Source organism: Diadema antillarum, unplaced genomic scaffold, assembly GCF_040938485.1.
Source record: "Diadema antillarum isolate AM-2024a unplaced genomic scaffold, OU_Dant_1.0 seq00000149_RagTag, whole genome shotgun sequence".
NCBI lineage: Eukaryota > Metazoa > Echinodermata > Echinoidea > Diadematoida > Diadematidae > Diadema > Diadema antillarum.
The window spans coordinates 82,177-106,228 of record NW_027271222.1 but is presented as its reverse complement, the minus strand read 5'-3'; the positions used below and the strand labels follow the sequence as shown (position 1 = coordinate 106,228).

Here is a 24,052-nt window from a genome sequence, read left to right as displayed (position 1 = left end):
GCCAGAAAATTCCTAAACTATCATAACATAATCAAAACTGTGAGCAAAAGAGCAATTTGTTGAGAACACCTATTTGGGCTTCTGGCTGAATTTCCCATCTTCTTTCAATTTGGCGCAAGTCATTTTTCACACTCTGGACAAAGAGCGTCAGTGTTCAGCCAAGCGTGAACAAAAATTTGTTTTGTTGATTGCTCTTGATAGATTAGACTATTGGGCATCCACTAATATGAAAAAATCTTCCAAATATTTTGAAATGGAATTTAGACAATTTTTTTAAAAGTGTAACATTTTTTTGATACACCCTGTATTATCTTTACACAACCACACACGAAAAAACTAGCCGGAGATGCAGCTTTCTCTTCTTGTGCTCCTAGGCTGTGGAATAAGCTCCCTCCTCTTCTCAAATCTTCACCCACACTCGATCATTTCAAACAAAACTTGAAGACTTATTTATTTTGATGTCCCTCTATGTGCACTGGACTTATACTGTCACTGCCTGGTATTTTGTATATATTTCATCTCCTATGGCGACCAGGGATGACATGTCATAGCGCTTTGCATCCAGTGGAAAAGGCGCTCTATAAATGTCTACTATTATTATAATGTTTGTCTAACGGGTGTTGTGTTCGTGCGAATTTGCGTGTGCGTGAGAGTTTATATAACTTACAGCTTTGATCGTCTCATTTTTTATTTATTTATTTTTCTTTTTTTTTTTTTTGCTGTCTTGATTTTGCCGTATCTGCGAGTTATTGCCACATCGTTGTCTTTTTTCCTCTTCATTGCTTCTAACACTTCCACATCACTTTCACATTATGATTAGGATGTACGAGAAAAAAAAAATGGCAATCTACACGCCAGCCAGAGTTATTCATGAGTGAATAAAACCTGAAACATGAGGGCTGAAGGCGTAGGGGCGGGTGGGGTGCATGTTGGCGTGTGTGGGTGTGTTTGTGGTGTGTGTGTGTGTGTGTGTGTGTTCTTGCAAAAGGCTTCGATTTTTTTTTTCTTTCGAGAAAAAAGTAATGGAATAAGCCCATTTGCTTTGAACAAACAATCATGTCCCCGTTTGGCGGGCATTTCGCGAGAATATAATGTGTGTTAAAAAACGGATCTCGTTTCTTTGGTTAAAGAAAGAATCACAATGTAAGATTGACATTACATTGTATTTTGCACAATCTTTGTGTATACTGCATTTTGTCTTTGTATAACGTAAGATAATGCAGTTTGTCTTAAATGTGTTGGTTTTGTTTCTATGACCGTGAATTTTGTGATATGAAAATGAACGAAATTCGAACAAAGAATTATTAAGAAAATCTCCATACATCACAGTTTAGCTTTGTCTTATCCATCTATTGATTTATCTCTTCATTTCTCTCGAAGTAGGCACCCTTAAAATGCATGGTAGAGAGTTTGATTGATGCCGAAGGCTTTTCCATTCTCATGGTACGATTACAAGGAAGAAGCGTCCAGTACCTTATACGTTTGTGGTTGATTCATGAGTTTTGCGTTCGTGACTGTAGTATCTTCGGTTTTGCTGGGATATATCGGATAAGAAAATGCTATAGTTTCACGGACTAGAATTCGTTTGTGCACAGAATATCATTCTAGTCGTATTAGTTGGTGCATCTTTTTAAAGGGTTGCACTGACATGGTATATTAGGCCATAGGCCACGAGGTTAATGAATACTTGTCCCATGAGCGTAAACTTTTTCCCCTCTTGACTGAGAGTACATGTATTTGTTAGTTGATGTGGTAAAACTAAAATCCTTCAGTGAATAAATTCTTTACAAAACAAATCTATCAATCAGTGTTTTGTGCAGAGGAAACAGAGGAGACACAATTTATTTCTTTAGACTTTAATGTCTGAAGAAATAAATCAACATGATGGAAGAACGCCACATTTTAGAGTTCTCCTCAGAGACTGAATTCTCTAAAAGATCTGCTCAGATTTCCTTAAGATACGAAGTGGATGATTGCCATCTATCACATGGAATTCAGATGCAATGCTTTTGACGACAAATATGTCTACAATTATTATGTAACTTACTCGAAACCCCTTCCCCCATCATAATTCTTAGAGTGAGAGAATTCTCTCAATGCCAATGTTTACAAGCGATATGGAGCAAGATGACATTAATAGGCACTATATTGAAATTGACCTTTCACTCGAGATGAAAAAGTGCGTCCTATCACGTACTGTCATACATCGTTCATTCCAATTTACGTGGAATCGGCTGTCCATCGATACGTGCATGTCTTCAAAGGGCAGTCATGCGATCATGATGGGTGGTAGATCATTTTAATGACTGTGCTTGAGCTGTTATTGCACGTGGCACACGTGATCTAACGCCCCTTTCTTTCCTCCGTTGTGACGTCTACTTCTTGGTGCCCTATGACTCCTTAAGCAATAGCTCACAATTATCATAAACATCTTTTGACATTCATGTTTCCTCTCTCGGTACAAATTGACACACATAAAGTTTTGTGAAGAAATACGGCTCAGAACTGAAAGTTTGTTTGGGAAACACTTCGGAAAAGCACATAACAGTTGACGATTTCGCAATTATTACCTGGACACACTACTGAGCACCGTGCACGTAGACATCGCTTCATAGATTTCGGCAACATTCCTCATAGACCCCATTGTATAATCATTACTATATCTGGTCAATTGTTAACTTTTAATGACAAGATTGTTAAACATTCTATTGCACAATGGTGAGCATAAAATTAGATTTAAAAATGATTCTCAGGTTGCTTACAAGCGGGTGTATTTATGGGGGTTGCAGTACGTTTTCTCCTCACCATCAGGGCGCATGCATGACGAACTTTTGACGAATGTATCCTTACATTCTAAAAGATCGTTCTCATAATCAGTCTCAGTTGAACGCTTTGATCACTGAATACATGGTAAAATACTATCAGTAAACGTATACAGGGGCGGACCCAGGGAGAACCGCAACCGGCGCACGCCCCCCCCCCCTATTTTTTGTTGAAACAAAAGAAATAAAAAGAAAAAAATGGGGGGAGGGGTGCGTGCGCCCCCCTTTAATTTTGTAAACGCGCCCCCTCTTTACGGAATTCCTGGATCCGCCCCTGGTATACCACTCGATCGCTAAAGACATGATTCTTCCAGGTCGTTGACATAGAACTGGATTTTTCACACCTATACATAATACAGTCATGTTTTCGAGAACATTAGATATAGCCCCGGTTATAGATGACGCTGTGGAGGAAAAAAAAACCGAAACAAAATTTTGTGGCTCTTCTAAAGTAGGCCTATCACACGTCTCTCATCCATCTTCTACATATAATGTTATACATTTATCCTTCGATTTCGTAGCGAAAAAAAAAATATTTGGTTTATGTTCATTTCAGTTTTGTGTACAAATTTGATAAAATACATCTGTAGTTTTGCACAATGTTCATTTAGGTTTAGATAGTCATTGAGCGAACATCACGGTTAGTAACAATTCATATGAATCAATACCAGTCACTGACCACATGACAGCATGCAAAAGCTTTCGCCTTTTTCTTTCATTTTCGTCAAAGTTTCATTCAAAATGTCTTGTGTTGATTCATAAGCTGTATAACTTATTGTTGTATACGGGCGTACATCCCCACAGAGTAAACCACGCAAAAAGCAATACATTGACTACGATATGATATATCATTGCACTCCAAGCAAGCAGAGTATTGCGTATACGTATTGCATATTATATTATCATCATAATTACACACTCTGATACCGACAATGCAACTGTTTGTGGAGATGTTAATGCATGCGATTAACCCTGTCATAACTATCGGCAATCTGTTTGTATGTATTCTAATTTCAACAGTATTTCCAGGTGTTGGTCCCGAGACGGCTAAACCTCAGGTACGTGTATTCAAAGTAAAGCGTGTAACAACTGCAGAGACGCCATAAGATGTACTAATGCATGACCGGCGCCACGTTTTCAAATGTGAGGATCCACTTCCAGACTTGGACTTCTGGTGCCACTTCCGAGTTTCATCAGCCACCAAGCAAAAAAGGAAGAAAAAAAAAGCCTTCCCGCGCTCACACTTCAAGGTTTCTATCTACATGATGTATTTCTTTCTATAGAGCCACTTACGCACTTCCAGGTAAGTGGTGACGCCTTATGTACTCCTCTGTATGGTGCGAAAAACAATAGAGGGGCGCGAGCGCCTCCTCCTCCCCCCCAGTTCCGCCGGCCCATTAATGTATACATAAGGATGACAATACAGTAATGTGCAATCAAGGTGGACTCGAAATATTCACAGGAATTGTAAAATATAAGGCACGAAAGTTTATTTCACACTTGACTCATGAAACGTTCGGGTATATGCTACGTACGAGACTGATTGCAATGACGATGTGAAATGGGAACAAAATATTTACATGACATCAAAATTAAAACAAAAACGGATGAAAATGGAATGCATGTATTGTGAAGACGTGATAATCATGTCGATGAATTCACGATTGTCGACATAGATTACAAAATTGTCACATTGCATAATTGATATGACTTTTGAAACCTTATAGACTTTTGAACAACTCACATGGGTGAGTTAAAATGCTATTGGCCAATGTTATTATAATACACTTAACCATGTAATGAGATATTTACAATACATGCTAGATAACTAAACATGATATAATAATTATCAATTTATACGGAATATACTCATGTTCGATTCATAATTTAAGATATCACCGCTTTTTAGAAATATAAATTCTGCATCTCCTACATGTATTACCACAAATAATCATTACCAATTACATTATTACCATGAAGTCTATCATTTCAGTTGTAAGTATCAATCATTTACTACGTATACATAATGCTTGTATTATGTTAAAGCAGGGAAGTGAGTTCACCTCCCTGGTTAAAGCTCCATAAAGTGCGGAACATAAAGAGTTCCAATAGTTCTGATTACACAGCAGGCAAACACACATGTCATGGCACAAAAGGTGTATACATTACAAAAATAGATTTGTGCGTGTAAGTGAACATGTACATTATTACATAAATAGAGACAGACATTAATATAATATACATATGAATCTCCAACATAAAAGAGGTACAATGTATATTGATCATAACACTGATGTTAAAAACCGATGAAGATGCACAATAATTCGAAATAAAAGTGAGTTTAATCGCGTAAACACACGCACAAACACATACATTGTATATCGTATAAATGTTATATATATATATAAATATATCATAAGTAACAAAGCTGCAACAAAGTTCATGCTGTATTCACCAACGGTTTATTTCTTCACACAAATTTTCGAGCGTCTCGTGGACTACCTTATCAACATAAATATATATATACATGCACATACAAACACACACACACGAATATGCCTCTTCATATAAAACTCTCTCTGTGTCATTACATTATATACAGTGACATCACATAGAGAGTTTTATAATGAAGAGGCATATTCGTGTGTGTGTGTGTGTGTTTGTGTTTGTATGTGTGTGTGTGTGTGTGTGTGTGTGAATACAGAATAACCCATGCAACACTTTGCTGCAATGCATCAAACACAATATACGAGCATCTATAGATTATATTGCACATGTGTATATACATGTGTGTGTGTACTATAATAGATAGCAAGATAGAGAGAGAGGACATAAAATGATATTGAAGCCTCACAAGGCTTAATATCGAAAAGTGAGTTAAGACTCCATACATCCAGATACGTGTATCTGCATTCTTGTTGGTACATGTATATCTGCCTGCTATGGTGAAAAAATACGGTTCATTCTGGAGGCTGTGATGTTGCGGCTGGCCAGAAATCCCTCTCGACTGTTCACGTTTGTGTAGAGGTACGGGAATTCCTATTGACAATGAGGATTGTAGCATCAAGGAAATGAAATTATAGTAATGATAATGATAATATTGAAGGTTTATACAGACGCAATCATGTCCGTCACGTTGTGGCACATACTAGTTCAAACAACCCCTTAACTTCCTGAACCTGACCGCTAGATTATTACACAGCGCACTGTATAGTTATAAAGAAATCTTCGGTAGTTTTCTTTCCTTTAAAAGAAAACTTCGACACAACCGAGCAAAATACAGTATGTGACGAAAGAACGCAAACTACGTGTATTATGTCGTTTATTGAATACTCGTAAGCAGGAAAGCTATGATAAATGGAACGCCGTCTCATTAATTTCGTTTGAGTATAAAGTTGTTTACACTTTCATGCCTACTTTTGAAAACACATGTATAAAATGTGATGGTTAAGGATCTGGTGACAGTTCTTTGCTCGAAAGGTTTGTCATTCCCAAGTCTCCTAATTCTGAATGTTTGCCATTCCCAGGATTCATTACTCCGAAGTTTTGTTCATCCGAAAATGTTTTTGGTAAGTGATCCGCATTTCATCGTAACACATCACATTTCATCTGTTTTCCTTTGCCAATGCCTCTAGGAAAAGACTTCGTTATAACGAAATTTTCGCTGCTAATACCTCTTCGTTATAAGCAAATTTTGTATACCCGGTAATAGATATGAATAACGATAATTTTGGGACTTGAAGTTTTACTTCATTATAACGAAATTTCGTCATAACCCTGTTCGTTGTAATGGGAGTGCGCTGTAAGTCAATTCAATCGGCGAAGTATGCTTCATACAATGAAGATAAACTACATGTACAATATAACAAGAAACCCAAGTAAAGCTAAAGAATTATGTCGACGAAATTTGTTTTGAAGTTGGCCTTTAACTTTTTATTTCATCTCCGAGAAGGGTGTTTCTATTCGAACATTGAGAATGGTCGTCGCTCAAAATGAACGAGTATAATCACAGAATTAGTCTTATAAAATATATTCCGGCAACGAACAGTATAGTGTGAATCCATTCTTAAAACCAACAGGTGCGGTATATACTCCAAACCTCTTGATATAATATCACCTCACACAATGTATACCATAATTATATTTATTGACTATATGACGTTACTATTATGCTGCGAGTTATCAACAAATGCAAGAAGACATAGATCATTATACCACACTGAAGCGGATGAGTTACATCGCCGAAACTTAGCAACAAACTATATAAAGCCAGATAACAATAAACTAGAAGTAAATACGGGCGAATCAAACAATGATGTAAAATGAATAATCCACCAGATGAATAAAAAAAAGGAAGAAAAATCTGCTTACGGTAGAGGGACAATCCAGCTCTTCTCCGGGGATGTAGGCAGTTGATTTAGATCCCACGGGCTGAAACTGGAGAGATGGACAGCAACATGAAATCGTTGTATCGTTTATGAAATAGAATTCACTAAACATTTCCGCTAACGAAAAGAAAAAAAAAGGTTCTCATGAATGAGAACTTCAAACATTGCTCTGAATAAAGTGTGCGTCATATTAATTGTATCACGTACAAAATGACCAATAAAAACGGGGTGAATATCATAATATCCTTTAAAATATGGATGTCGGAAAGCAATTAGCAAACATTTTCTGCCTGACGTTTTTTTCATATATCTTATACTTATATCATTGTTATCAGGAAAGTACACACTGTTCATACAAAGCAACACTACAATAAGTTCAAAATACAGAGGAGTTTATTGAAAGCAAGCTTTGATGTAAGCATCACCCTCTGGAAAAAAAAAATCCAAAAGTTATATCGCCCAAGGTCTACGGTTGAAACTTGAAACGGACCCGATCACTCAAACACTGCTTAAAGAGGAAATCCACCCCAACATTAGATTAAGGTTAAAAGAAAGATAAAAAGAAATCCATATAACAGAAATTAAGTTGCATGTAGTGTAAAATTAATGTCCATCTGCTTGAGTCCACTTGAGATTCCACAATGTTATTTTGAATGAAGATGTAATATATATCAATGCACAGTAAATTGACCGATAAAATAATTTCTCTATTTGATATTTTAAAGTGGTATATAAGGATGTTGTTGTCCATCGGAAATGTACACATCTCTTGCCGACTACGAGGCGTCACTTGTAATGGATTTTAAAAAAAATTGAAATATTGTATTTGAATCATAATGTATGCCCACTAGTGTATTCCAGTTGGCTGTGGCTTGAGCTGCTTGTCCCGTTTGGCTGAAGTGGAAACAGTCCGGAGAGAAATATGTCCTGTCCGGGCTCCCATCCTGTCAAACAGCAGAAAAAGAGATCAGGTAGAAAGAAATAAAAGTAATGTCATAAAATATACGCCAAGAAATCAAAGAATCCAAGGCTGTCGTTAGTGACTATTCGAACAATTTTTAAAGAAATGTCAATGTTATGAGCTCAATATTTCTCTTTTCTTCTTCCTTTTTTTTTTGCGTTGTTGATGAGGGAGTCGACCAATTATTAGATTTAAAGATGTTGCTTTCGTTCTTGATATACAATGTAATTGCAGGCAACAATCTGCCATCTGATAAGATAAAGATGGCCGATCCGGCAGAATTGGGGGAAAAATCGGGGTCATCCCACGAGACCGACACCCACGACTCATACGGTTCACGAGACCGACATCAAAAATAGGTCCATGAGTCATACAGCCCATGAGTTATACGGCTCACGAGTCATGCAGCCCATGAGTTCGACACTAGGCACAAAAGGCTCACGAGACCGACACTAAGCAAAGAAAGCCCATGAGACCGACATTACACAACGGCTCACGGGACCGACAGTACGCAAAAGAGGATCACGAGACCGACACTAGGTAAAGAAAGCCCACGAGACCGACACTAGGAAAAGAAGGCTCACGAGACCGACAGGATGAAAAGCGCCATCTACATGTCAATTACAAATATGTACCCGTACAGGGTATTCAATTAAGGGGAAAATTACGTACTGGCGGGTGCAATTTCGTTACGCTGTCGAGCGAGAGATTGTTACTAACTAATAACCATTGTTACCATTTTTTCTTTTTTTTTTTTTGATAGAATTGTCCTCTTCATTGGACGCCCCCCCCCCCCCCCCAAAAAAAAAAAAGAATGAAAAAGTGATAGAGGACAAGAACGATGAATGGTTTACTTTTAGATGTCATCATGCTATATTTAGTAGGCTTTCCTAATTTCTACTTAGACGGTGGACAGGATCTAAGTTTTTTTTTCGCCCTTTTCTTTCTCGCTTCATAAGTTGAGTATTCCTTATTAGATATCCTTTCTGCCTGCTTTTACCCGCCTGCTTAGAGTTCAATTTGCAATTTTCTCAAACGGATGAAAACGTTTTTTTATCGCAGCGATTCACCTCGATTTCAGTGGCTTGTGTTTGTAAAATTTTTCTTCTCAAAACAGTACTTTTTATGAAATAGAAAACTTACTTTCATGGATGCATCTTCTTTTTATATTATTTTTTTTTGTGATTTTTCATTATTTCAACACATTTGCAGATGACTAGCCCCTCCCCCCCCCCCATATCATGTAAAGCAGGTGAGCACTGCAACATTGACCATTTTGTGAATAATTATATTGTAGTGAATTTCATTTCATACCTGGGTTTTTTCTAGTTGGTTGATCTGAATGTCCACATCATTTTTTTTTAATTAGGTAAATACTGGTATGGGCTTTGCAGATAGGGAAATGAGTGTGTTTTGGCATTTTCGAAAGTAATGTTGAAACATCTCATGCACTTTAACTGAATTTTGTTGATTTTTTTCACAAACACTCACATACGCAAACACAATTAAAGATCTTGAACCGTTCAGGGGGTGAGGGAGGGCAATTGACGGGGTATTACCCTAGCAACTCTCCTTGTCCATCTCTTATACCTTCTTTATGTCATTATATGGACACCCTATACAATCAATTGGTCTATAGGGGGCGCTGTTCATCCTGTCGGTCTCGTGGGCCTTCTTTGCCTAGTGTCGGTCTCGTGAGCCTCTTTGGCCTAGTGTCGGTATCGTGAACCTCTTTTGCCTAGTGTCGGTCTCGTGAGCCTTTTAAGTGTAGTGTCGGTCTCGAGGGCTTTCTTTGCTTAGTGTCGGTCTCGTGAGCCTTTTGTGCGTAATGTCGAACTCATGGGCTGTACAACTCGTGGGCTTATTTTACTTGATGTCGAACTCATGGGCTTAATTTACTCAGTGTCGAACTCGTGGGCTGTATAACTGGTGGGCTGTATGACTTGTGAGCTGTATGACTTGTGGGCTGTATGACTCGTGGGTGTCGGTCTCGTGACGTGCACCCGAAAAATCAGGCCCAGGCTATAAAGACACCTATATGGTAAACGGTACACTGGCACAAAGCCAAAGCTCGCCATACACCAATGTTTCGCTTCAAGTAAACATGTCATGAGAGAATGTTGATGCTAACACACGGTGGTATTGAGAACGAACAGACTAATAAATGCCTTTCATAACAGCGAGGAAGGGGGAAAGAGTGGGAAGTATATAGGGAAAAAAAATCACCGAGTTCCCGTAACGATTTGTGCGTCTTTGAAGGGCAATGAGGCTATTCAAACATAAATGAAACGCACATTAATCCAAAAGTCATGATCAGCATCAAACAGCTGGTGATCCCCGTCACCACTCTCTGTATAATGATTGAAGATGGTTAAAGAAGAAACTTTTTTTGATTTCATTTTCTAATATCTAAGGACCAAAATAAAACAAAAGAAATACAACAGGTCCTAAATGCAGTGATCTGTGTACAGATAACGCATAAACATATTGCGTTTTCATTTTTCATTTTTTCTAGAAGTACTATTCCGACCATCTGGGAAAAGAATTATATTATATATATATATATATATATATATATATATATATATATATATATATATATACATACATAATTATACATGTATACACATATGATACGATTACGTCTACAGCCCTCATTACAACAGTGATATCTGACTGGTGTTGGCTGAATGCAGTTAAACGTTCGAGTGTGTTTTGCTGGAAGCAGGTGACAAGACACATATAGCAAGTCAACATGTCGTCGGGTTTTAACCGACGATGTTTCCTTACGGGCAGCTGGGGCAGTTTGGAATCTTCAAAGAACGGCTGGTACACAACCGCGAAATCGTCTTTGTCGTCGAATTTCCCGCTCTCGACGCTCTTCCGTAACACGCTCTAGACAAGATGCAAGATATCAGAAAGCATGAAATTTACGTTAATTTAACAGTGTTGACAGGGTTTGATGCAAGAGGTATAATGCAACTAGTCATACAGTGGCGTATCTAGGGGGGGGGGGCAAGTGGGGCACGTGCCCCGGGCGCCACTCCTTGGGGGCGCAAAAACGAAAAAAAAAACGAAGAAGAAGAAGAAGAAGAAAAAAAAAACGAAGAAGAAGAAAAAAAGAAAAAAAAAAGAAAAGAAGAAGAAGAAGAAGAAGGGAAACAAAAAACAAAAAACAAAACATGATGATGACGCGAACAAAATGACAATTTTCATTGTGTTCACACAAGAATTCCATGTTCTGTAAACTGAAATACAAAAATTTTCGGCTCGCTCGCTACGCTCGCCAAAATTTATATTAAAAAAAGAAGGTAAGAACAAAACGTGATGATGACGCGGACAAAATGACAATGTCTATTGTGTTCACACATGTCATTTTATATTTAGCAGGCAAAATGTTTCACGGAGCAGCGGCTGCAATTTCTTTCGTTCTGAAGCGATCGCCAATTGGTTTAAAAGAAGGCGCCAACGGTTTCGAATATACAGGAGGGGGGGCGCAAAAATACCCCAAATCAAACAAGATAAGAACAAAACGTAATGATGACGCGCAAATTTCGGCTCACTTGCTCGTACTAATTTAGAGTATTTTTTTTTCAAGTCCTAAGTTTGTTGGTATATCGTTATCTATAAGGCAGTCACTATATCTTGATTAGAATTGTAAGATTTAATAAGCAAGAAATGACAAGAGTTCCATGTTTTGTAAGCTGAAATACAAAAATTATCGGCTCGCTCGCTGCGCTCGCTCGCCAAAATTTATCGAAAAAAAAAAGAGGAAGAGATAAGAACAAAACGTGATGATGACGCGGAAATAAACAAATTTCGGCTCACTCGCTCGTACTATAATTTAGAGTATTTTTTCCAAGTCCTCAGTTTGTTGGTATAAATCGTTATCTATAAGGCCGTCACTACATATCTTGACTATATAGAATTGTAAGATGTAATAAGCAAAATATGACAAGAGTTCCATGTTTTTTAAGCTGAAATACGACAATTTTCGGCTCGCTCGCTGCGCTCGCTCGCCAAAATTTATCAAAAAAAGAAAAAGAAAAGAAGAAGAGATAAGAGCAAAACGTGATGATAACGCGGAAATATACAAATTTCGGCTCATTCGCGCGTACTATTTAGAGTATTTTTTAAAATCCTCAGCTTGTTGGTGAAAATCGTTATCTATAAGGCCGTCATTATATCTTGATTAGAATTGTATGATTTATTACGCAAAAAATGACAAGAGTTCCATGTTTTTTAAGCTGAAATACGAAAATTTTCGGCTCGCTCGCTGCGCTCGCTCGCCAAAATTTATCAAAAAAAAAAGAGGAAGAGATAAGAACAAAACGTGATGATGACGCGGAAATAAACAAATTTCGGCTCACTCGCTCGTACTATAATTTAGAGCATTTTTTCCAAGTCCTCAGTTTGTTGGTATAAATCGTTATCTATAAGGCCGTCACTACATATCTTGACTATATAGAATTGTAAGATGTAATAAGCAAAATATGACAAGAGTTCCATGTTTTTTAAGCTGAAATACGACAATTTTCGGCTCGCTCGCTGCGCTCGCTCGCCAAAATTTATTAAAAAAAAAAGAAAAGAAGAAGAGATAAGAGCAAAACGTGATGATAACGCGGAAATATACAAATTTCGGCTCATTCGCGCGTACTATTTAGAGTATTTTTTAAAATCCTCAGCTTGTTGGTGTAAATCGTTATCTATAAGGCCGTCATTATATCTTGATTAGAATTGTATGATTTATTACGCAAAAAATGACAAGAGTTCCATGTTTTTTAAGCTGAAATACGACAATTTTCGGCTCGCTCGCTGCGCTCGCTCGCCAAAATTTATCCAAAAAAAAAAAAAGAGGAAGAAGAAGAGATAAGAGCAAAACGTGATGATAACGCGGAAATATACAAATTTCGGCTCACTCGCGCGTACTAATGTAGAGTATTTTTTAAAATCCTCAGCTAATTGGTATAAATCGTTATCTATAAGGCCGTCACTATATCTTGATTAGAATTGTAAGATTTAATAAGCAAAAAATGACAAGAATTCCATGTTTTGCAAGCTGAAATACAAAAATTTTCAAATTTTCAAATTTATCAAAATTCATTACATTTAAATCACCCTCAAAAAAGACCCCTTTTAAGTGCTTGAAAAAGCATATCATGTGGACTTTGTTTAAAGTCCCTATACCGGGATGGGGTTGGGGTTGAACACTTTTTCAGAAATTAGAGGCGCAATTTTCTCGCTTGCCCCGGGCGCCGTTTTCCCTAGATACGCCACTGTAGTCATAGCAATCGCGGTTAATATTATGCTTTATTTCGCCGCACGTCGTAGTGAAGAAGTACTCACAAGAAATCAAATTTTTCCAATCCCTCCACCTCCTCCTTGCCCAACAAAGAGGTCAACACCGAATCTCGTACTGTAGAGAACCTTGTAGTCAGTACAAATTTCGACAATCATTATGCCCACTGGTCATCCAGTTATGAAGAATGTGAATCGTCTTGATTTTACTGTAATTAATAACAAAATTAGCATCCTATGACCTGAAAAACGCGAGATGGAAAGTTACTGCCAGCTTCTGGAATTTACGGCTTACGTAATTCATTGATATGGCCCATGATATAGATTATTGTCTGACATTAAAAGTTTTCTAATAATTGTTTTTACAATATTTCTTTTCAAAACCAAGACGACATATTAACACGGCTGGGCAGTAACTTGTAACTTACAAATCGAATTTCAATCTCCTTATAATCATGTGTTTTTTATTTTGTTTGTTTGTTTGTTTACATTTCAATTCCCACGCTCTGGGTTCCGTTTGGCTGTCACATGATGCATTATACGATCTTACTGCGCTATTTTATGAACGTTGCCATAAAATATACCTGATACTCTCTAGCCATCATGCGGAGACGCTCCCGAGGAATTTTACCGCCCACAACACAGGGACATAAAAACCTGCAATGGTGTAAGTAAAAAGGAGAACATACAGATATGCAATATTAAATAATTAAAACGCAAACAACTCAAGTACAGATGTATGAAAACAATAGCATGGACATGGCGTCTGATGTTTCAAATTGCGACTTCATACGAATTACCTTCTTTGACAGATTCATGTGTTGCTAATACACTACATTGTATCTAGAAATCAAGTGAATTAAAATTTAATGCTTACAAGAACGGAATTGCACGATTGGACAGTCTTCAGTGTCTCGTTTTGTTTTGCTTGCAGCCCAGTATCGTTCAATCATATAAATGCTTCAGATCCCATATCCATGCAAAAGAGAAAACTAATACAGTGAATCATCACAGTAATCTTGTGATTGAAAGAGCGGAAGGTCAATGTTCATTGGCCCATTGATATTCAAATACAAAATTGTAGGAGCAATACTCACGGGATTTCTGCGTCACATGAGAGAGGTCCAAAATTTTGGGCAATTAGCTGCACTTGCATAATGCCTAAAACATTCACGAAAGTACGGGGACTCTGAAAGTATACAAAAGTAAAGGATGCGCTTGAGAAACAATGTAATGGTAGCTTGAATAAGATAACTCTGTCGCAAAGGGGACTAATATTATTGCTCATCAACATTGATGGTGTCAAAACATTTTAATCTATGATTTCCAATGAAAGGAGGAAGGAAATTGATCTATTTTGGCGATTTCGTAATCATCACGATTATTTATCATCTTGATTTAGAAATATCGCTTTATCGATTTATTCTAAAATCTGGTTGATCTGATTTCGATTCATATCATCGTCCTATCGATTTCACTTGACAAAGAGTTTGTAAGCGGGTTTGCTATCGACCAACTGCTTTGAAGTTACTATGGCAACACACTCCGTGTCCCCTAGCATCACGGGGGTGGATTTATTACCTCATCATGGAGATATGTCAGCGCCTCCTCGATGTACGCGATGTAGTCCTCGGGTGACATCCAGACGTCCAGGCAGCTCTCGCACAGGTCGTTCCCACCGATAAACAGCGTGACGAATTTCCAGTCGTTGTCGAAGTCGATTGCCGGGTCATTCTTCATCTTTTTCACAAGCGTTTTAGCCTGGTCTAGCATATCTCTGCAAGAATACCCAAATGCAACAGCAAAACACTAATGACAGCAATGATAATGACAATGATGGAAATTGAAATAACATCATCGACAGCATAGGAAACAAATAACAGCTAATGCAACTGTACAATGTAAAAACTTAAATGGAAAATCAACCGTTTAAATGTTGTCACTCCTCTACATGTTAAATTTTGCACTTCAAATTTTGAACTACATTTCAGAAATGGTGAATTGAACATTTTGAGTGTTAGATTTAACATTTACAAAAAGGTTGGAGGAGTGACAACATTTAAAATGTTGATTTACCTTTTCATTTTTAGAGTGTTATATAATAATGATAATGACGGTGCTGACAGTCGCAGTCGCAGCTGCAATGTATAGGCCTACATGTATTCCTTGCAGGGATGAACCTGATAATTACACAAACACAATAATGATAATATTCCATAATGTATATATTAATATCTTTTTAAATTGTCACAAAAATCACTACGCCCCAGGTGCTATAACCCCTTCACTTTGCGCCAATCCCATACAGGAGCAGCCGTCGAGAAGAGTGTGGAGATGGAAACTTACTCAGCGTACGATCCACTGATGGCGACATTCAGTTTTTTGTTGGCCGGACTCGTGAATACGATAGCTTTACCGGTAGAGAATCCGTAGAGTCCAGGGTTATATTTACGGAAGACATCTATGATGTGACAAAAATGTTTGACGAAAGTTTGACGAAATCAGAATAATGGAATTCGTTAAGGAAAGAGTATATATGTTCTGGTTTATTATACTACATGTACTTTCAAAAATTGTAAATAATGCAACGAAACTAGTAATGTTATGCTATGAACAGGAAATACCAAGTCAAGGTTTACTGTACCAGTGATTTGCTCAGGATATTGGGGAGCGTAGGGGAGGGGTCAAGATGGGAGATTAGCCGAATGCTGGTGAACAACACGTAAGTTGCAGGGACCAAAATCTTCTAATCGTAAAAAAAAGGGGGGTCGAATCTAGAATGTGAAAATCGCCGATTGAATGGCTGATTATGAGCATACTGAGAGAAGACTGTCTATACTTATGACCTTAATGCATTGCAATCTGTGCAGTTGCTTCGTGCATGAATCAACAATTAAAAACGTAAAAAGTTGTGTCATTGATACATATGACCTTTTCGCTGTAATGGGTTGTCTACATATCGGTTCGAGAACTGGTATAATGTATAAAGCATCAGGAGTCTGCGAAGCTAAGTACTCACTTGGAAGGGTCAACACACTTTTCAGCGTTCTGTCTCCACCGGCACTAAACAGAGGAAAAACAACCAAAATTGTTAGTATTTCTTGTTCACATTTTCGGTTGTGTTGATGGAATCTTTAAATCAGTCCCACAGCTTTCAATATAATAATATTAAGAGGTAACGACAGTAAGATGAGCGTAATTAGAAGAACGTGACGAAAAATAACTTCAACGCCCAGATCACAACGATTATAAAATAGTTACATCAGAAGTGCATGGCTAATTTGGTGTGTTTTCTTCCCCGTATCAATGAACTATATAGGAAGGGTTACTCTCCCCAACTTTCCACTGACGAAGATGAGAGGCTAGACTTGTCCAAGGAGAGAATTTTCCTACCTGGCCGAGAGACCGGGGTATTCAAACATGACGGGAAAGAAACGAGAGGCTCCTGCTGCATACGACGCCTGAATAACAAACAAACAAACAAACAAACAAACAATACTCATTATTAATGTTTATGTTCATTGCAAACATAATCACTGTCGTAGAGTAAGCATGGAAGATAACAAGAACTAAAGAACAGATAACTGGAATCCCTTGAAATTCTACAGATGGTTCTGGCAAATAAGTCCTTCTCATAAACGTTTCAATATAAGTGTAAAGCTTGCCTCTTTCTGTTTCAAGCAATTGGAAATTACGTATTAACTTATAACATGTATAGACAAATTCGACTTCCATGCATAAGATATCATTGCACATGACTTTCTGAAGATAAATTTACATAAATATAATTGCATATTTTTATATTCATACAATGTTTGTCTATACATATCCCTGAAGTAATTACAAAAAATCCAAAAATTACTAAGCTGCTTCAATATAAAAACCAGCGATTTTGTCTATTTCTTAATGGTACTATATACACAAATAATTGAACAGATATGGACAATGTTTTACAATGGGAAAATACAATATAAATATTACAAAATCACAATTTTCACTAAACTTACTGTCAATGAGTCACCCAAAGCCCCAATAACGTTGATGTCTCCAGGTCGAAGTAAGTGAACTGCATTTGTATACAGAAAAGAAATTGGAAGTCAGACATTGAATTGTAAAGTAATGTGCTATATACCGTACACATTTAACTTTGCCCCTGTGAATTCATGTAAAAACTCTGAGTTATGGGTAAGACTATGATAGTAAATTGACGTCAGTGCCAAGATGGGTGAAGGTTGCACTTTTCAAACATCTACGCAACAGCAACTCACTCAATTACAATAGATAATGGCGCACAGGTTGGAAATTATAGAAAATCCATCTAAATAAACATTTTGAGTCATTATATTATTATTATTATTATTATTATTATTATTATTATTATTATTATTATTATTATTATTATTATTTATTCGGCTTTCAATCAAAAATATCATATTACATTTTTCGAAATCAGAACATACACGGGAGTGGTAAGGGTGCACCAGGTTGGGCAGCCCGGGTCTGTAATGAGCCAACTAAATGACTTGGGCCCTCGGGCCATCCTCCCCAACCCACCTGGTGTACCCAAAAGAGTCAGTTTACAATATAAAAGATACAAATTTCATGAAGAGGCATATACATAAAACAAAAACAAACATAAAACAACTGTTTCCTTGTAGATGTTAATTTAAGATATGTGTAACTACCAATCTTTCTTATTCCATTCAAATATCAGAGGTCATTTTCTACATGAAAAAACTAGCAAAAAATACATCAATAACAAATTGCATGAATGTCAGCTCGTAAATGGCTACGGACATCAAAACCTGACTTACTTAGAAATACATTCAGTTAATGCACAATGTATAAATTTGAAGTTTCCATGTATCCCATAATTATTCCCTTACGGCATTTCATTTTAACTTCATTATATTTGGACAATTAACAAAGCAGAACTGCACAAGAGAGAGAGAGAGAGAGAAACAAAAAATTAATTCATTCATAAATAACTTAAACTATCACTCAACGTGACTAACACCCCCACCCAACAACCAGGGAGCCGGCTCAACCAGCAATGATTACCTGCATACTTTCTATTGGGGAAAAGACAAAAAAAAATACATAAATACATAAATTAAAAAACTACCATGGCAATGTACCGCTCAACTTTGAACAAATGCACACTCTGCTCACTAATATTAGGTTTTCCCATTCATTTTCAAACTTTTTTCATTCAATTTCACAAATTTTTACTTCATTTTCGTCGCGGGATGTCGGGAATAGGCCAATCTTACTTTCAAATTCGTCTTTCGTCGTTCATTTTCAAATAAAGGCCATTCAATTTTGTCATTTGGCATATCACATTTTCGTCATTTACAGTTCAAATTCGTCAGTCTCACTCGCAGTACTCAAAACAGCAGGATCGATTTCGTCTTTTGTCAATCATTTTCGTTAAATTTTCATTCATATCCGTCTCATATCTCTTTCAAATAAAGACCACAAAGGCCTCGTACAAACAAGCCATCTGTCGTCTTGATAGATATAGACAATAAAATACCCGATGGCATGCGTCCAAGAAAGAGTTCTTCGTTATTTTGAAAATGAAATAAGGTTCGTTTATCCGAAAATGAAATAAACGGTTCGTAATTCCAAAATCTCGTCAGTAGGCCTACGCACTTTTTTTCTTGGCTTAATTCTCGGATTCATGAACCTCCGAAATAACGAACCTTCTTTAATTTTCGGATTAACGAAACTTGTGACTATAGAACCTTGTACATCTTCGGATATCGAAACTTCGGAATGACGCCAGATGAATGTTCGCATTACCGAACCCTATTTCATTTTCAGATTAACGAATATCTAGGTATACGAAATTTGTGTGTTTGGAAATAACAGATCTTCGGAATAGCGATCCTGTTATATCCCCTTTCGGATGAACGAACCCTCGGAATAGTGAACATCATCCCTTGATGCAACCGAATTACTTATATCCATCCATTTAAACTCATGTAAAGCCGTTTGATGGAGAGATAAGTCTGACATCACTTCAGTCCGCCTTATACGGGACACCCTGGTGGTAGGATCAGTCACCATCATTTTTTTCTTTTTTGCTTTGTTTGTTTTGTTTGTTTTGTTTGTGTGTTTTTGGTGTGTGGAGGTGGTGCTCATTTCATGAGATGTATTTATTTACCTGACTTTGGCACAGTTGGCGAGACTGAGGCTGGGCAGTTAAAGTCGGCTCCGACCTGCGTATCGTAACATAAAGGTATTAGTCGTCATCAAGTACCACAGAGTAATCTACTCTATTCATATTAAAGAACAAGCAAGTGTCTTTTTGTCTTAATTCCAATAAACGTTGTCTTTCTTTGTGAAGGAAGGTAGAAGATAATCGAGTTTTGACTTATTGATTATAATCTGCCTTTACATCCATATTGAAACTACGGCTTTAATAGAAGCCTCAAAGGAAGCGTGTACATTCTAATATTATTTCCTGAGTATCTTCATTCAGAACAAACCTTACTGGTGCATTTTCATGATCTCACAAAATGCAACCCTGAGAAATACGAGTATAGAACGAACACCGCGACACTTTCTGATATATAAGGAGGTTATTTTGAATAACACCGTGAAGGACTTATACTCACCGTGGGCTGCGGACGAAAAGCACTCATTTCAGCTGTCAGGTTTGGGTGTTTCTCAACCACTTTGGCCAAATTTGCATAAACATTCTCTGAAAGATTGAGCAAGGGATAAATTTGATAGAAAAATCAATTTCCTGTTTTAATGATGCAATCAAAATGAGTGGAGCTTCGTCCTGCCCTGTAAATTTCTTGGCAAAGATCTATACATGATTGTAATCAGATGGTTAAACTTCATATTCTGCGATGTAGTGTCATCCCAAGACGAATCAACCCCAGTTGATTCTCTGAGAACACGAGCATGTACAGGCCTGATCATTCAGCGTTATGTGACGTTTTAGCCACCTCACACGCATGCACAGTCACAACATGCACCAACACCAATGAGGTTTTTATTCTTTCCACTTTTTTTCCACATCCCTGGCCAAACACAAATGGACGTCTGTTTATTTATCCACAATGCTCCATTTTAGCGATCGATGGAACTTGTCACGTGATTACTACTCGTTATAGTGATTGCACTTTTGTAAGTTTACTCAGGGAAGTGGGACCACTGAAGCTTACTGAAGCTATTGTATGGACACATGGAACAGGAAATTACCATTGAATGAACACATTCCAAATGTTGTCTTTCGTGATCTTCACACATCGCACTGCTTCAATCCCGCTAGGATTCGAAAGGCCGTTATACGATGTAACCCGACTAACCATCCACATATGGTATGCGCTGTTGACTTACAAAATAATCTCAAAATTATCTGCATGAACATTATAGGTTTTAAATAAGTGTAACAGTAAATTTTGCATTTGCAGAATATAGTTAACAAAGAGTAACTCAATTTTGCACATACCACACACACACATACACACACACACATACACACACACACACACTAATAAAAACAGGATTTTTCAATCAATTTACCCCTCAGTCATTTATGTTATGACTAAAATATTTGTTCCGAATGGCACATCTTATATTTTTAGAATTGATTCTGAGGAATTTTAGCTAATAATTAAGGGAATATAAATTGTGTAGAATTCGATATGGGAGATTGAAGGAGATGACGCTACTTTAATCACCTTTGCCAAAGTGAGTATTAAAACTTAAATTGACATATAGCAAATAAAGTTCCATAACTTTTTCTTTTGATCGTGCGTGGTCCGATTGTGGTGATGGACACGTCGAGAGTTCTGATCGTCTGATCTTACTCATTAAGAATTAACTTGACCACACAATTTAATGGTGAGAATTGTGTTGGGCCCATACAGTGCATGGTAAATGTCATGAACACGAGTTACTGTAAAAGCGCCTAACATCAGAAGCCAACATGTGGACATTGTTGTATGGTCAAGTGCGAGTACAGTATAGTAATTTTATACGAACAGACAACCACTACTGTAACATACGTCGGCCGGTACGTGTACTTCCTTGCAAGAGCACTTACAGCCGTACAAAGGTGGTGTGTATAGCTTTTCAATGGAGTGTCGCACCATGTACCAAGTAAACCGTAATCCGTGCACCCGTGCAGAAATCTGCCTGCCTGATACCTTCACGCGAAAGGGAACAGCGATATACCTACACCCTGGGTGATCTGTAGCTTCACTTGTTCATGGTGTGATGAACGTAATAAAGCGAATGCAACTTTCGTTCACATAGCGGCTAGGCTAGTGCAAGAATCTTAGTTTTTTATTCTTTAGGTTGATAAGTATGAATACTTCAGTTGAATATTCATGTCCTGACTTGTGCTGTTAATAATTCCTACAGTGGTGCATTCACAGTTTTTTTTTTCTGTTTTCCAATCAGAAGAATATATTATATACCGCACACCGGCACACTTCTAATGCTCGACGGTTGTATATATTGTCGAGCAATCTGCACTGCACAACTTACCTCTGGCCCTGCAGTGTGTTAACACCGGTCCATGGAATACTAAAAGAGCTAAGGAGATGCACAATATTGATCTGTTCATCATGCTGAAACCAATCATGAATAATACTGAAAATAAACAGCGTTAGAGGCAAGTTTGTCCCGAACGCTAAAATTTGCGTCCAAACTTTCCAGTGCGTCGCTGCACCAGTCACTTCAAGCATTGACCCAACTAGCAAGAACCAGCCTTGGTCAAGCATGAGTACCCTCATCATAAAAGAACGTTTGGTATAAGGGCTTTTAGGAGTGCTGTGTGTGGTCATTTCAATTCAATAAGACTACAAGCTTCTTACTAAACTTGATATACAATGCATAGGACATGCGTGTCAGTGTAAGTCTAAACCAGTTCTCAAACCAACAGGATTTCAATAAACCGATCGACGTATCACATTGGTGCTAAAAATGCCGGTCGAAAACTGTGTGGTATGTACATGTTAGACTCTGTACTGTCTTTGACTGCAGCGCACTTGTTCTACATCTTGGTTGCTAAGGATGATAATACATTGTACTAGTGACACTGTACTTCAGGCATGACTTCGTTGTCTCAAAACGGGGAATAATAATACATTATGGACTGATAATTGGTACATCATGATAGATATTTATAATGCCTATGAAGAGAAAGAAAACAACAGCAACAACAAAGCTGGTGCTGAGGGGGGGGGGGGTGGAAACGTGGTGCGGCAAGTCAAAGAAGACTGGGTTTCGAACAGAAGTAGGCCTATTTTCCTGAAACATAATGTTACATGCTATCATAGTCGTCGGCAATGTGCGTAATGGCGATGATAATGATCATTAACGTTATTTAAATGTCGTCATTTTGATGTCATCACTCTAAAATATGAAAGATCATTGATACTGGGCAGCTGAAGAAAAAGTAAACAACGGACAACCACCGAGAAGCGAGTGTGATTATTATGATCGAGTATGAAATACGATGATGATGACAGCCATTAATAAAAAATAGTGTCATGAATTGTAATGATTCCCATCCGCAGAGGGGGGGGGGGGGGGTGTAGCTGTGAAAATAACGAGCACTCTCCATGTCGGGCTGTAATGCATCGTATTTACAGATTAACAATGATCGCACTCTTCAGTTTATGTCCCACAAAAGCAATGAATCATGTAGGCCTATTCCTGCAGGAGTCAACAAAAGGAAAGAATACAGCATATTAGTGGAGATGTAAAATCTGTCAGTTTCTAAGAACATAATTAGAGCTGTGAAGGTTGCCAAGTAAAGCGAAATATCATTACTTGGTCGCCCATTAACGCCCACTTCTCGGTTAGTAATGTCCAAGATCTAGGCCTGTCGCGGCAACCGTATGTCCCCGAGCAAGACCGTACGATTGATATTATTATGTTTGTTCTTATACGTCATATGCCATGGTGGTAGAATGGAATTGATTTGTTGTCATAAGCTTTCATCATCATCATCATCATCATCATCATCATCATCATCATCATCATCATCATCATCATCATCAGTATACGGAAATAGTGGGTGATCCTGTCGAGGCTTCTTTGGTACAGTATACCTGATCCCTGTATAACTTGGTGTAGGCGTATATACGCGTGTTGCAGTTGGACGGACGGGTAATTAGCCTTCTGCATACCGCACTGGTTTCCTGTCCTTTTTTTGTGTGAAATCGTGCACAGCAGACTCGTCGGCATAGAAAGTTTTTAAGGAAGAATTTGATGTTGGGAGGACCAATGTTTGTCCAAGGAGGTACTAGGCGAGCTAGTACCTCCTTGGTTTGTCCAGCCAAGCTGGTATTAGTACGCGAGATCGGCTAGTATAACCTCTCTGTCCAACCTGTGCTTGAAAGAATTGAGTAGTGGAGCTGTGGATGAAATAACAGACAAGGAAGACTATTTCAAGAGTCGATCACTCTAAGTATTCATTTCTTAATTCTTTAGATATTTTGTCTGAAAAAACCCAAACAAACAGAGGTGTCTATATGATACTTTCATGTAACTGGAATAAAGTAGACCTTCACTCGGCGTCAACACTGTTCATGTTCATGTTCATGTTCACT

At 37.7% G+C, this 24,052-nt stretch overlaps 1 protein-coding gene across 1 annotated transcript; it reads right to left on the bottom strand.

Moving 5' to 3' along the window:
* Nucleotides 1–5,652: 5,652 nt before the first annotated feature.
* Nucleotides 5,653–22,048, bottom strand: LOC139727726 (phospholipase B1, membrane-associated-like). Its single transcript, XM_071638706.1, has 14 exons — nt 21,981–22,048; nt 20,093–20,178; nt 19,639–19,693; nt 17,477–17,535; nt 16,863–16,930; nt 16,489–16,532; nt 15,816–15,930; nt 15,051–15,246; nt 14,567–14,658; nt 14,054–14,126; nt 10,962–11,066; nt 8,059–8,154; nt 7,194–7,259; nt 5,653–5,861 (listed from the first exon to the last, which is right to left on the bottom strand). Exons 2-14 carry the CDS (start codon nt 20,117–20,119, stop codon nt 5,763–5,765), a joined length of 1,095 nt encoding a protein of 364 aa, XP_071494807.1. The 5' UTR covers nt 20,120–20,178; nt 21,981–22,048; the 3' UTR covers nt 5,653–5,762.
* Nucleotides 22,049–24,052: the final 2,004 nt, after the last annotated feature.